Below are 14,773 nucleotides of genomic sequence, written 5' to 3'. Positions count from 1 at the left end.
TGCTGCTCTACTTCCAGTAACTAATGATAGATAATAGTATAGCAAAAGGCCAACATGGAAGTTAATTATAGAGATGAGAAGATTCCTGGTTGTGGCCCTGGTCTCGAGCTGGGTTATACAATTTGTTTAGAACAAGCTTGGTGCAAGGAATAATCTCTTTGGAGCAGAGTTGTTGAAATTCTATATTCTGGTGAAAACCTCTGTTAACTTAAAGGTCCCTAGTAACAAGCGAGTTGAGCTTCTGGAATAGCCAAGGGAGAGGGAGGGAGATTTAAATTCATGGCTCCAGGGTTAAGGAACATTAGAACCAGGAGAGTTCTGACCCAAAGTGGCAACACACTAGATGCTAGTGATACTGGTCTTGACCAGGAGGTTTACTGCAAGATGGTTAGAGGAGTTTAAAAGGACAACCTTTCCAGAAGCAAGTGCAAGGCCTAAGAAATTTTAACCCATGTTTGAATCTTTAAAATAGGACTCAGACAAAGCGGTTAAACTTCCAGTGTTTTTAAAAATACAAGTATCTGACTTGAGTTATCGAGCCACGAGTCAAATGGGTGCAGAAAGAAAGTGGCGTTTAGAAGTTGGGTTTAGAATTTAAGTGTGTTCAGTGTATTTTAAATATTAAGTAACTATTTAAGATAGAGTGCAGTTATTCGTATTCATCTTCTCTGATTTGTGTGTAGTAAATTTATTTTATTTTAAACCATGAACCTTGTGGTTTCATTCTTTCAGTAAATATTCAGATTTTTGGATTTCCAAACAAAAAGTGAAATAAAACGTTACTGGTACTACTGACATCATAACAACAGCTACCAATGGCAAGGCAGAGAGAAGAGGCCAGGAAAATGGCAAATTCAAGGGGATTAGAGATAGGGAGAGGCAAGGCAATGAAAGGATTAAAGTATAAAGATGAGAATTTAAAATCTCAGATGTTGTGGACTGGGAACCAATTTAGCTTATTAACGATGATAGTGATGGGTAAATGTGATTTGGTGCAGAATGAGATTGCAGAATTTTGGAATGTAGAGGATAGGATGACCAGGAGGGCACTGGAATAATTAAGTCCAGAAGAAACAAAGGCATGGATGAAGCAGATGGGTTGTGGTAGGCAATATTACGGAGGTGTAAGTCAGCTTTATTTGTGATAACAACAACATCGGGTTGGAAACTCAGCTCAGGATCAAGGTTGTGAATAGTCTGGTTCACCTGAGGGAGGTCGGGGAAGGAGGAATGGAATTGCTGGCATAAGTATGAATCTTGTGGTGGGGCCAAACATTAAGGCTTCGATCTTCCTAATGTTTAACTGGTGGAAATTGCAGCTCAGCCTAGACTATACGTCAGATATTCAGTCTGATGGCACAGAAGCAGTGGAGTGATTGAAGGAAATATGATTGAGAGGTGCATCAGCATACAGGTTGAAACTGACCGTCAGTGTGTGAATGATGTGATCATAGGGCTGCAAGTGGGGACTTCAGAGTATGGGCCAGGACAGGAAGAGAAGTCAATGCTGAAAATGCTTATGTGATTAAATCTAATGTTCTCTTTGTTCCCTAACTAAGAAACTAATGATATTCTAGGTCCCTTTACATGGTATTATTACATAGTAATGTTACATGAAGGCCCGCCGTCTTAACCTTACCCCTCACCTGAGGGGTGGTGATCCTCAGGTTAAATCACCACCAGTCTGCTCTACCCCTCAAAAGGGAAAGCAGCTTATGGTCACATGGCGACTTTATTACATAGTATTTAGAGTACAGAAACATTTAGAGTACAGAAATATTTAGAGTACAGAAACATTCTGGCCAACCAGTCCACGTTGGTGTCTAAGCTTCATACTAGCCTTCTCCAATCCTGACAATATATATTTCTATTTCTACCTTCCTCATATGTCAATCTAGCTTTCGCTTAAATGGATCTATGCTAGTCACCCCAACTACTCCTTGTGGTAGCAAGTTCTCCATTCCAACTATTCTCTGATCCATCTTTTGAGCTACAGCAGCAGTTGGAGTGTGTTGATCAGATTTCCCCTCTTCCTCTTAATGTGCTCGTTCTTTGAGGAACTGTATAAAACAGGTGATGGTGAGTTAGCAGCATTGGCCATTGGTTTCAATAATTGGGAGTGATATAAAACAAGCTGCCCATTGACTAGAACACAATTTACACAACCAGATAAAGCCAAGATCCACCCCACTGTTTGAGGAAACACCTATCCTTCACATCACCTCTCTATACAGCAGACTAGTGAAATGTCAGGCCAATAGCTATGAGCAAGAAAACTTTTAAATCATACCATTCTGGCACAGCCATGTGCACTGCCACTCAACATCAATCTCCAGCCAAATTATAGAGTATATCTGATCTGAGCTAGAGAGTATTTAATTCATTCAACTAAACAACCAAACTATCTGCAATGTGTTGCCCCCGTCAGATGGTAGAAGGCTACCTATAATTAACATGTTGATTTTTTTTTGAGAACTATATCCCACGGGTGTGAACCATATCAAAGAAAAGATAATCTTACCTTTGGTGCAATCTGAACACGCTTGCGCTTCTTGGCCAACTCGCTGCTGCTTGTGGCCGAGGAAGGGTGGCTCTGGATTATTGGCAGGGTGGTGTGATGAGATGGCTGTAGGATGAGGGAGGTGGTGACTGGCAGTTGAATGGGCACCAGGTAGGAGTCAGTCCGAGGCAGCAGTGGCTTCATCTTTCTCAGATTAACTTCTGTGCAAAGAAAACAGTTTATCCAACAAGCTTATTAAAATGTAACTCACCGCCTCCTCTATAGCATCTGATAACAACTAACATCCTTTTTATATCGTACAGAATTTGGTCCCAATTCAGCTTTATCATTAGAGAACAAGGCTGGAAACAGCCATTGAGTTAGACAGTGTTTGGAAATGAAAACAGTCAATTGAAATGATATAATTAAGACAATCTCCCTCTCATTTAATGACTTCACCTGGTTTGATGCAAATTCGCCTCCTTCACAAAGCTGCGCCTTGCTTTGCTATTTCCTCCTATACCTGAAATTGTCTCCGATTTACACATTATCAACTCCAATATCCAGGTGGATTATGGGAATGAGGAATGTAAAACTAGATGCTATCACTGCAGAGTATTGATAGTGGATTCCAACAATCTGGACAGATGTTGTTTGCTAACACCTCTGCAGTCAGTGCTCATCGCATTTATGCAAGTTGTCACAACTGAAGTTTCATGCAACTTCCAGGCTGCCTCCGGCCAGTATTGAAGAGGTTAACATAGTGTTTTGTCAATGTTTAGAATGAAGGGGTAATCCAAATGAAACTAAAACAAAAAATATTGGGCATTTCGACTTGGGTCACTGTCTGTGCAGAGTCTGCACGTTCTCAGTGTCTGTGTGGGTTTCCTCCGGGTGCTCCAGTTTCCTCCCACAAGTCCCGAAAAACGTGCTGTTAGGTCATTTGGACATTCGGAATTCTCCCTCCGTGTACCTGAACAGGTGCCGGAATGTGGTGACCAGGGGTTTTTCATGGTAACTTCATTGCAGTGTTAATCTAAGCCTACTTATGACAATAAAGAGTATTATTATATGAGGGGTTAAAGAACCAAACCCTTCCAGTTTTAACAGTCAGTTGAGGGATGGATCAACAACCTGCTCATGGGAAGTAGGTCAATTTTAATTAATGAGAAAATCAGCCAGCATTCATTCAATTCTAGATAAATTTACAATGGCAACCCGACTCCTCTTTCTCCAAACATTCCTTGTAAATAAACTCTGTAGAGTTTAGCCCTACACTGGCACCTGAGTTTTACAACCCTACTGCCACCATGTTGGGTGAGGGGAAGTGGGCCAGTGTTTATTGCCCATCTCTAATTGTCCTTGAACTAAGTGACTTGCTAGGTTATTTAAGAGTCAACCACATTGCTCTGGATCTGGACTTGCATGTTTTTAAAAAATGCATTTTACTGAAGGCACTTTAAATATACGCACAATCATAAAAATACAAAAGCCAACAGATAACAAACCCCAAACCCCCCCACCCTCTCTGCCTCACCCAGCAACAACCTTACCCATATCACTGCCATCCACACCCCCTTGTCCAACTTATTACCCCCTCCCCTGCTGACGATTCAATAGTCCTTAAAGAAGTGGATAAACAGCTTCGACCTCAAATGGAACCCCTCCTCCACCCCTCGAATGGCAAACGTAACATTTTCCAAATGCAGCAGGAACTCTGCCAAATCACTCACCCATAGACCCGCCTTTGGCAGCTCCGAGACACGCCAACACAACAAAATCCACCTCCGGGCTGTCAGGGAGGCAAAGACCAAAGACCTCTCTCCCCACCTGTACTTAGTGGGCAGCACGGTAGCATGGTGGTTAGCATAAATGCTTCACTGCTCCAGGGTCCCAGGTTCGATTCCCGGCTGGGTCACTGTCTGTGCGGACTCTGCACGTCCTCCCAGTGTGTGCGTGGGTTTCCTCCGGGTGCTCCGGTTTCCTCCCACAGTCCAAAGATGTGCGGGTTAGGTGGATTGGCCATGCTAAATTGCCCGTAATGTCCTAAAAAGTAAGGTTAAGGGGGGGGTTGTTGGGTTACGGGTATAGGGTAGATACGTGGGTTTGAGTAGGGTGATCATGGCTCGGCACAACATCGAGGGCCGAAGGGCCTGTTCTGTGCTGTACTGTTCTATGTTCTATGTACTCCTGGATCATCTGCAATTCTAGCCACCGCCGGACTCAGAGCTACCTTTACCTCCAAAATCTAAATCCCTTCACCTCGACCATGCCCAAAACATAATTATGTGCCAGACATCCTCCACAGGAGCACACTCCCTCTTCATGAGCTCCTCATACATGCCCGCAATCCTGCCCAATTTCATCCTTGGATAGAAGCCTATCCTGCAGCACTTGGGGGCAGCAGCATCGGAAAGAACTACACCTTCTTCCTAATAAAATTTCTAACCTGCAAATACCTGAACTGGTAACTGGTACATCTCCTTGAGCTCTTCCGGGTTGGTAAACCTTTCTCCCATGAACAAATCCCTGAAGTACTCTATCCCAACCTGCCACCACCCTGGTACCTTGCATCCAACCCCACCTATGATTGTCGTAAATCAGCGCCCAAAGTCGATCCCTCTCCAAGAATACCCTCCTGTATATACAACAGGAGGTAATCTATGTCCAAAGAAACTCGATGCTCCCTTGACCCCCTAAGTGCCATTACCAACAGCTCTATCGCGAGGGCAAAGAGCAGAGGGGAGAGCAGGCACTCCTGCCTTGCCTCCTGTTATAACCCAAAGTAATCCGAAATAACCTTGTTCATCCGAACACTCGCCTTAGATGCCTTGTACAGCAGCCGAACCCAATCCACAAACCTCTGCCCAAAACAGAAACGACCCAACACCTCATCTATGGCCATTCAACCAGATTGAACGCCTTTTCCTCATTCATTACCACCACCATTTCCACTTCTCGCCCAACCGAGGGGTGGGAACACACACACACCCTCGTATTATTCATCCCATTAAATGGAATGAACTTCATTTTGGAAGGACTCACAAGAACACATTGAAATCGAAGCACTTCAAAGTTCAGTGGACCTTTAACAGAACTGCAACCGTTTCACGTACCTGTGCTGATAGCTACGTTGCTCTTTGGCAGCTCAGTGTTACCAGTACGTTTTTGTTGCTAAAATTAAATAGATTAGAAAAAATAAACCGTGAATGTTTTCATAAATGCAAGATTAGTAAACATGCCATAACCACTGCACATTTTTTTATGCAGAGGCATAATAAGATGTATAATACAGAAACCTTTTTTAAAACTATAAAAATAGATGTCAGTGAAGACAAAGTTGTAGATGAACCCATGTTCAATTCATTGTAATTTTATAACACTATATGAACTTTTCAAGTTACAGGCAACAATTTACCAAACACCCACTTGCCAATATATTGCTTTTTAAAGTACGAAATATAATCCAAGGAAATGTTCCAAATATATTTCCTTGCTTAACATTATTTTTGCTTCTGTGATTCACACACTCTGCCCCATTTCCTTCCTGTACTCTTAGGTCCCTTTCATGAAATTGAATTTCTCGAATCTCATTTGCTTTCTTGGATTTTTAACCCATCGTTTCCCTTCTTTTTCTCTCAGTTTCTATGATCACCATTCTTCCCTGTCCATTTTCTTTCTCACCCATTTGTATACCTGGTCCTTTGGTCTTGATACAATCATATGTCATTCCTGTCTCCCAGAGAAGCCAGAGTCGGAAGACACAAGTAAAACAACCCTGATTAAAAATATATCAACAACCTGTAAGGATGGGTAAGCATAGCTCACAGCAACATTAGAACAGAATTCACTGTCTACATGTATATTTATTTTAAATACTGAACTTTGTCATCAGAGACGTAATAGCTGAGGTTATTGATGTCCCAATACATATCACCAAAAGTAATATCTCCCCTTCCATGGCCCACCTAAATAGAAATCAGCACAAAGAGGTGACAGGTGCCACGAATAGCACATGGGTCTTACTTGTTGACAGACCAGCACAGGCACTGCTTGGATCCAATGAGTCTGGTCAGTTGGGCTGTATTCCGATGACTGCATGAAACGCCGACCAAGAACGAGAAGTGTTGAAGATTAAAATACATTCATAAACTTTAAAAAGCGGACATCATACTGCAATGAGGTGCCTCCCAACAGCTGGGCATTTTTACTGAGCTCAATTAATGCAGCGTGCCACTCAACAACCCCCAGCTATAACGAGCATCAAAAAGAACTGATGTTTCAATCTTTCAAGTCCTCAGGACAACCTTATTGTGTAACAGTCAATGAATTTACTTTGAAGCACAGTCACTGTTATGTTTGGACAACTGTTATAAAGGTTTATGAGAATGGTTCAAGGGACAAGTAACTTCAGCTGTTTGGATAGATTGGAGAAGCTGGGGTTGTTTCCCTTAAAGGAGAGAGTTGAAAGAGATTTGATTATAGTAACCAACATAATGTAGAGTCTGGGCAGAGTAGATAGGGAGATACTGTTCCCACTGCCCAAAAGGGCCACGAACCAAGTGTTTGGGCACCAATTTTAAGATGATTGGCAAAAGAGCCAATGGTGACATGAAGAAAAACCTATTTTACGTAGCGAGTGGTTAGGATCTGCAAGCTGCTGCCTCGGAGTGTGGTGGACAAAGATTTGATCGTGGCTTTCAAACAGGGAATTGGATAAGAACCTAGTTTTGGAATGTTTTAATAAGCATCCTTCTACTTGATTATGTGTATCGATGTCTTCAACAAAAGTGCGCATGCACGTGTGACATCATCGGGCTTTCAGTTTAGCTACTGGGAGCTTGTGTATGGTTGCATTTAGTGGCTGCTGCTCTCCGAAGCCAAACTGTATTTTTACCGCCACATTTTCTGAGGTAAAGAAGATTTAGCTTTAACAATGTGTTCAACTACCTTTCTTGTGGTCAAGTTACCACATCTTTCTGGCGACGAGGGTTATAAAGGACAAGAAATAAATTTGAGGTGCAGCGAGGTGACACAGTTTTGTACCAGCTAGTTTGCAACGTAGGTGGTGGCATGGGCAAGTTCAGGATTTTAGAGAGTTTGTGCAGCTGCACGAGGATGGGGCTGAGTAATTGGAAAAGTTGGGCACTTTTTCCTGGCAAATGGAATTGCAGATGAGGCTAAAAAGCACTGAATTCTCCCAAGTGCGTGCAGGGCAAAGACTTTCAAGCTAATGTGGAATTGAGCAACACCGTGGAAACCAGGGGGTGGGTGGGGGCACATTTAATTTGCGGCATTAGTTGCACTCATTCAGAAGTATTACCATCCTAAGTCCTTTGCGATTGTCCAAGTTCAATAGTCATTTTCAAAAAGGCAGAAGTCTGTAGCTGCTTCTGTTGCTGAACTACATCAACTCTCTGAGCACTGAGAGTTTGGGGCAGTGTTAGAGGATATGCTCTTTGGACAGATTGGTCTCTGGTATTAATGAAGACAGCATACAGCATCATTTGGTGGGGCAAGACACATGGAAATGGCTGCCAACTATGCAAAGAATATTCAAAGGGAACATATTGGAGCACAGTGCATCAAGTAAGAAGAGCCAGCAAACAAAGGCAAATGCAGTAAAATGTTTCAGGTGTGGAGGCACACACTATGCCAATCATTGCAAGTTCAGGGACACTGTATGCCACAATTGCAACAAAAGGGATGTTTGGCTAAATGCGCAGGAGTGCTAAGAGCAAATAAAATTTGAATTTCAAATTCACATTTAAAGAAGCCTCAGTCTGTTTACACATCATGTGGAAAGCAGAAAGCAAGAAGAGGCATGCTCCTACAACATGTTCAATGTGAATGAGGTGCGCTCACTCACTCAGGTACCTATTTATGCTATAGCGGAGGTCAATGGACAGAAAATCAAGTTTGAGGTGGACACAGGTGCCGCTGCATCTGTCATCAGTGAGGATTTGGGGCTGTAAGCAGCCCTTACTCAAGCAGAGATCAGCCGTTGGAAGTACATTTGGAGCCTTTGAGGTGTTCATTGTGCATAGATAGAGTACACAAATGTGACAGAGGATGTCATTCAGAAATATCCTGAGGCTTTCAAAGAGGAACCTATGTGGCACTACAGTTAAATTGTTTGTGCATCCTCAGGCTACGCCATGCTTTTTCAAGCCCAGGACAATGCCCTAGGCCACGAAGGTAAGGTAGAAGGGGAGTTGGAACGGCTCCAGAGGCTTGGAACCATTGAGCCCATTCGGTTCTCACATTGGGCAGCTCCAATTATATAGGTTCTTCAAAGTGATGATACTGGGCGTATTAGTGGAGATTATAAATTTACCATTAATCTGTTTTCCAAGCTGGATGCTTACCTGTTGGCGAGGGTAGAAGATCTGTTTTCAACTCTGGCAGGAGGCAAGACATTCGCTAAACTTGACTTGAGTCAAGCCTATCAACAGTTCTTGTTAGAGGACTCAAATCAGCAGTCACAATCAACAGCCACAAAGGTTTGTTCAAATAACACCGTCTGGTTTTTGGGTATCTTCCAGTCTGATGATTTTTCATGTGATAATGGACAATCTGTTGCGGGGGATTCCCTGTTCGGCAGTTTATTTGGACGATATTCTGATCATAGGGAAAACTGAGGTGGAGCACATCAACAACCTGAATCAAGTGTTAGAGATTTTTAGAGGCAGATCTGTGTCTGAAGAGTAGCAAATTAATCTTCCAGGCACAGAGTGTGGTATATCTGGGTCATAGAATCACAGTGCAGGGTCTGTGCCCTGTGGAGGAAATAGTTCAAGCTATCAAGGAAGCTCTAAATCCCAAGAATGTGTCAGAGCTCTGGTAATTTCCAGTTTAGTGAACTACAACAGGAAGTTTCAGATCTTTCAACTGTATTGGTATCACTGTATCTGTTACTCCACAAAGAAACCAAATGGAATTGGGGGCCAGCACGAGAAAGCTTTGAAGGATGTGAAAATGTTGCTACAATCAGCTAATCAACTGGTTCACTTTGATCGGGACAGAAAGCTCATTCACTCATGTGGCGCTTCACCTTCAGGGCAGTACTCTCTCATCTGATGGAGGACGGATCAGAAAATCCATAAGACCATAAGACATAGGAGTGGAAGTAAGGCCATTCGGCCCATCGAGTCCACTCCACCATTCAATCATGGTTGATTTCAACTCCATTTACCCGCTCTCTCCCCATAGCCCTTAATTCCTCGAGAAATCAAGAATTTATCAATTTCTGTCTTAAAGACACTCAATGTCCCGGCCTCCACCGCCCTCTGTGGCAATGAATTCCACAGACCTACCACTCTCTGGCTGAAGAAATTTCTCCTCATCTCTGTTCTAAAGTGACTCCCTTTTATTCTAAGGCTGTGCCCCCGCGTCCTAGTCTCCCCTGCTAGTATTTGCCCATTGGATATATATATATCCCCATTGGATTTGCATCACAATCCCAGACAACAGACGAGACGGGATATTCACAGCTAGACAAGGAAGGTCTAACCATCATTTTCGGTGTGAAACGCTTTCATCAGTAATCTTATGATCGCTCATTGACCATATTAACAGACCACAAGCCATTGATGAGCCTTTTTAGCGAGTCCAGATGCATCCCTCGGTGAGATTACAGTGCTGGGCTCTCACACTGTCAGCCGACCAGTACAATAGACAGGGCAGGGAAGGACAATACAAACGCAGATGCGCTGAGTCGCCTTCCTTTACCGGACATACCAACCAAGGCAGTATTTCCTCCAGAGACAATTTTTTTGCTTGACCTACTTCAAATTCTCCATTCTTCAAATTGTTTTGCCCAGGGTGAGATGATTCCTTATGCAGGGTTGGCCTCCTGTTATAGATGATGAGGAACTGAGACCATATGCAAAACGCAAGGATGAGCTGAATGTGCAGGATGGTTACATTCTTTGGGGGTTGTACCACCTCCTGGTCTCTCGCACGTTGTAGATAAAGGTTGAGGTTCACCAGTGTCCCTCATGAATGAAAAGTTTAGCATGGTTGTATGTTCGGTGGCCAAAAATAGATCAGGACTTAGAGAACAAAGTGAAATCCTGTATGATATGTCAAATAAACCAAAAGATGGCACCACCAGCACAATTCCATCTGTCGGTAGTGGCCTACCCATCGCTCGTCTAGACTTTGTGTAGATTTTGCAGGAGCTTTTAAGGGTCCTATGTTTCTAATCATCGTGGATGTGCATGCTAAGTGGTTAAAAATGCACATCATGGGCAACATTACAGCCTCCATTACAATACAGAAGATACGCCAAGTTTTTACACCCCATTGCTTAGCCGATTCTTTGGTTTCTGATAACGGGACAACGTTTACGAGTGATTTGCTCCAAATTTGTATGTACTGTTTCTTTTCATCCAGCGTCGAATGGTTGAGCAGAGTAAGTTGCTCAGAAACTGTAAGAAGGACTAAAGAGAATGGCAGACGGTACTTTGGGAATTAAGCTCTTGTGGCTCTTGTTTCAGTACTGTATTACACCACAATCGACAATACCGGCTGAAATGCTGATGGATAGGAAGTCAACGTCTCCCCTGGACCTGCTTCACCCAGATGTCAAAGCGAGAGTGGGAAGGAGACAGGAAATCCAGAAGGAGCGGCATGACTACCATGCAAAGGCGAGGCATTTCAGTCCGGTTGACGGTATATATGTCAGGAACTTCGGCAATAACCAACAATGGCTGCCTGGAGTGATTGTGAACCAAAGTGGTCCAGTATCGTTTGTGGTGAAACTGATGAATGGAAGGATTATCCGCAGATACCAAGATCATATTCGTCTACGTCACAATTCTGAGACAGCTAGGTTTCCGGATCACATGGCAGAAGGAAACGGTGCTCCAGAAATTCAACAGGAAGTGGTTCCTGTTGTTCAGGGGCTTCCAGTTACTCCGGAAGAGTTTTAAGGACTTCTCATTAACAACCAACCCACTTCTGCATCTTCGAGTCCAGCTTAACTGAACCAAGACTCACCGGTGTCTACTGAGTCACCAGTGGCTCTACCCAGATCACAAGATAGCTGTAAAGTTCCTGACAGACTGACGTATCAGTTGTGACATTCACGTTGTGATGTTGTCTCTCCTTAAGGGGGATTGGGGATTGAAATTTAAGAGGGAGAAATGTTATGGAGCATTTTAATCGTGCTTTTTAGCATCTTCCTATTTGATTATGCGTATGGATGTCTTTAACAAAAATGTTATTGTGATGTCAATCTGGAGTCCAGGTTTGCGTGTGTTTTCAGTTCAGACACGAGGAGATTGTGTATAATTGTGTTTAGCTGCTGCTGCTGTCTGAAGCCAAACTGTATTAATACCTCAATGTTTTCTGAAGTAAAGAACTGCAGGGCTATGGGGAAAGTATGGGACTAGCTGAGTTGCTCTTGAAAAAAGACACCAAGACATTGCAGTTCGAATGACCTCCTTTCATTCTGTGTCTGCCTGCTTCTGTAACAAAATATTCATGCAAGCCACATTGATAGCAAATCTAGAATATTTATGGAAATATGGAGTAACAGCGGGTATTACAGGAGCACAGATGTCTTATTAACATAAAGTATATATAATTCAAAACAATTCTATGCCATTCCTTTTAATTTTAGAGCACCCAATTACTTTTTTTCCAATAAGGGACAATTTAGTGTGGCCAACCACCTAGCCTATACGCTGTTGGGTTGTGGGACCCATGCAAACACTGGGAGAATGTGCAAACTCCACACAGAAAGTGACCCGGGGTTGGGATCGAACCCGTTTCCTCTGCGCCTTGAGGCAGCAGTGCTAACCAATGCGCCACCATGCCTCCCATTCTATGCCATTCCTAACTCTCAAAGAAGTCCTGAGTTGGATTTCACAATCAAAACACTGGTTATAATGACATCATTTATCAGAGTAAAGATAGGTAAGCATATTTCATAGTGACAATAGAAAATTAAGTCCAGCGTATACAAGTAAATTAAGCCATGGATATTTGTCAAGTACTTTCCTTCTGTTTGTTACTATTGTAAGGGTTCTTCCTGTTGATTCCCTTAGTTCCTATTTCTTTCATTTTGTCATTAGAGTTTTTGATCCATTGGATCATTAATGAAGACATACCTTGGAGTTGAGGAGAGGAAGGAAGGAACTCAAAGTGTCTAAATAGCACACGGTGTTATAAAGTTTTGTATTTTGGGAAGAACCCAGACGAGATTGGAGGGGTTTGTTTTGATTGGTTGGCAGCTGGCCTGGACAGTACTCTGCCAGGCAACCCTGGATGAATATCTAGCTAATCACAACATTGAGAAGTGTAAGGGTTAGTCCAAACTGGTACTGCACAATCCTAACATGGAACAACGTGGAATCTATGTTGCTGAGGTTAAAGAAATGACTAATCATTATTTCATTTTGATAGATTGTAATGTTTTGTCAGGTGGGTTTTTTTGGAGAGAACTCTGGAGGAGCCACTGGACTCTCAAGGTAGAAGCAGCTTTCTCTCTCTGTTCTGCTGCCTGTTTGAAGGCAGAAGCTTCTAGACCCTGAAAGAAGCTGTCTCTCTATTTCCTGAATGCCTGCTAATTTTGAGTTTACCGTAAAAATCATTACAAGCTGAAAGAAAGATAACGTCCACCTGAAAGCCTACACTGAAGAAAAACACACTGGAAGGCGTCCATCTGAAACATAGACTGTTATCCTTTTACTTTATCATTATTTTACACCACTCTTGCCCCTCTGTTTGTGTGTGTATATTATATATATGGGTGGGGAGTAAAAAGGAGCATTAAAGATTAGAGAGTAGCTAACCAGTTATATTTGTTAATTATAGTTACTGTTAATAATAAAGTTAATTGTGTTTAAATTTACAAACCTGGTGACTGTAGTTATTTAGCAGCCGAAGACCTTGGCTATTTTAAAATAAAAGTTAATTTGAACCATGTTGCGATACCAGGTTAAATAAAGCTGGAATTGACCACACGCTGGCTGGCCCAGGGTGTTGTAACACAATGAAATTTGTCCTGGTCTGGAATTTGAAATTTGTTTTAATATTAATTTCAGGTAAAATTTCACAAGAAAAAAAACTGACTTAAAAAAAGACTTAATGTCTTTCCTCATTATCCAAGATAATTGTGAAAATTTCCTGATATCAACTTAACATTACAATCTATCAAAATGAAATAATGATTAGTTATTTCTTTAACCTCAGCAACTATAGATTCCACGTTGTTCCATGCTAGAATTATGCAGTACCAGTTTAGACTAATCCTTACACTTCTCAATGTTGTGATTAGCCAGATATTCATCCAGCTCCTGACTGAAAACCATAAATCTGCACAAACAAAACTGTGCTTTTCAAAAAAAAGCACACAGAAAACGCACCTTAACAACCTGATCCAACGTCAGGAAGCGGTTGGCTTCAGCACGGATTGTCCAGTGTGATATCTTGCCGTTGTGAGATGTCTGACGTATGAACATATCATGCAGAGATAGGTTGTGCCGAATAGAGTTCTGAGACAGGAAGGAAGGATTTAGTTATCATGACAACCCTCATAAGTTAACAAAGCATAAATGGGAAGCTCTGACAACAAAAAAACTTGCATTTAAACAGCACCACAATATAGTAACCTATACCAAAGTGCTTGACAGGAGTATGAACAAAATTTGAGACTAAAGAAAGCTGTTGCTCGACAATTATTATTGTTAGCATGAAAACCTCCAGAGTTTTAGAATTGTCAAATGGAGGGAAAGGTCTCCTCTTGAAATGATGTGGAGACGCCGGCGTTGGACTGGGGTGAGCACAGTAAGAAGTCTTACAACACCAGGTTAAAGTCCAACAGGTTTGTTTCAAACACGAGCTTTCGGAGCACTGGTCCTTCCTCAGGCATTCACCAGAGGAAGGAGCAGTGCTCCGAAAGCTCGTGTTTGAAACAAACCTGTTGGACTTTAACCTGGTGTTGTAAGACTTCTTACTGTCCTCTTGAAATAGCATACATACATATCTTCGAACGGAGTGGAAATTGAGTTGGGTGCCACTCTGCTCAAAATTACACACCTGGAAATCCAACAAGGTCAGAGGACAGATTCATCACAGTTTTGCTCAGGAGGCAGACCATATATGTTTATGAACATAATGAACACTCCCCCAGCCTATAAATTATTTTTGGTTAAATGCATGTAGGCTACATTTCCTGCCCTAAAGAACATGAGTGAACCAGATGGTTTTTTAAGGCAATGGTTTCATGGTCATCATTAGACTTTCAATTCCAGATTTATTTCT

The 14,773-nt window shown here is 42.3% G+C and overlaps 1 protein-coding gene across 6 annotated transcripts in view; it reads right to left on the bottom strand.

Moving 5' to 3' along the window:
- foxm1 (forkhead box M1) overlaps positions 1-14,773 on the bottom strand; it is a 60,196-nt gene that overhangs the window by 6,406 nt on the left and 39,017 nt on the right. For 5 of the 6 annotated variants that reach the window (XM_038780601.1, XM_038780600.1, XM_038780599.1 and 2 more), the window contains 4 exons: positions 13,876-14,004; positions 6,527-6,595; positions 5,617-5,674; positions 2,522-2,721 (listed from right to left, as the gene is read on the bottom strand). In XM_038780601.1, the coding sequence (XP_038636529.1) occupies positions 2,522-2,721; positions 5,617-5,674; positions 6,527-6,595; positions 13,876-14,004 (456 nt within the window). The remainder of the gene's footprint in view (positions 1-2,521; positions 2,722-5,616; positions 5,675-6,526; positions 6,596-13,875; positions 14,005-14,773) is intronic. The other variant, XM_038780603.1, reaches the window with a different exon arrangement.

The sequence above is a fragment of the Scyliorhinus canicula genome, chromosome 20 (assembly GCF_902713615.1).
Source record: "Scyliorhinus canicula chromosome 20, sScyCan1.1, whole genome shotgun sequence".
NCBI lineage: Eukaryota > Metazoa > Chordata > Chondrichthyes > Carcharhiniformes > Scyliorhinidae > Scyliorhinus > Scyliorhinus canicula.
Note: the sequence above shows the minus strand (reverse complement) of the source record. Positions and strands in the feature narration are given on the sequence as shown.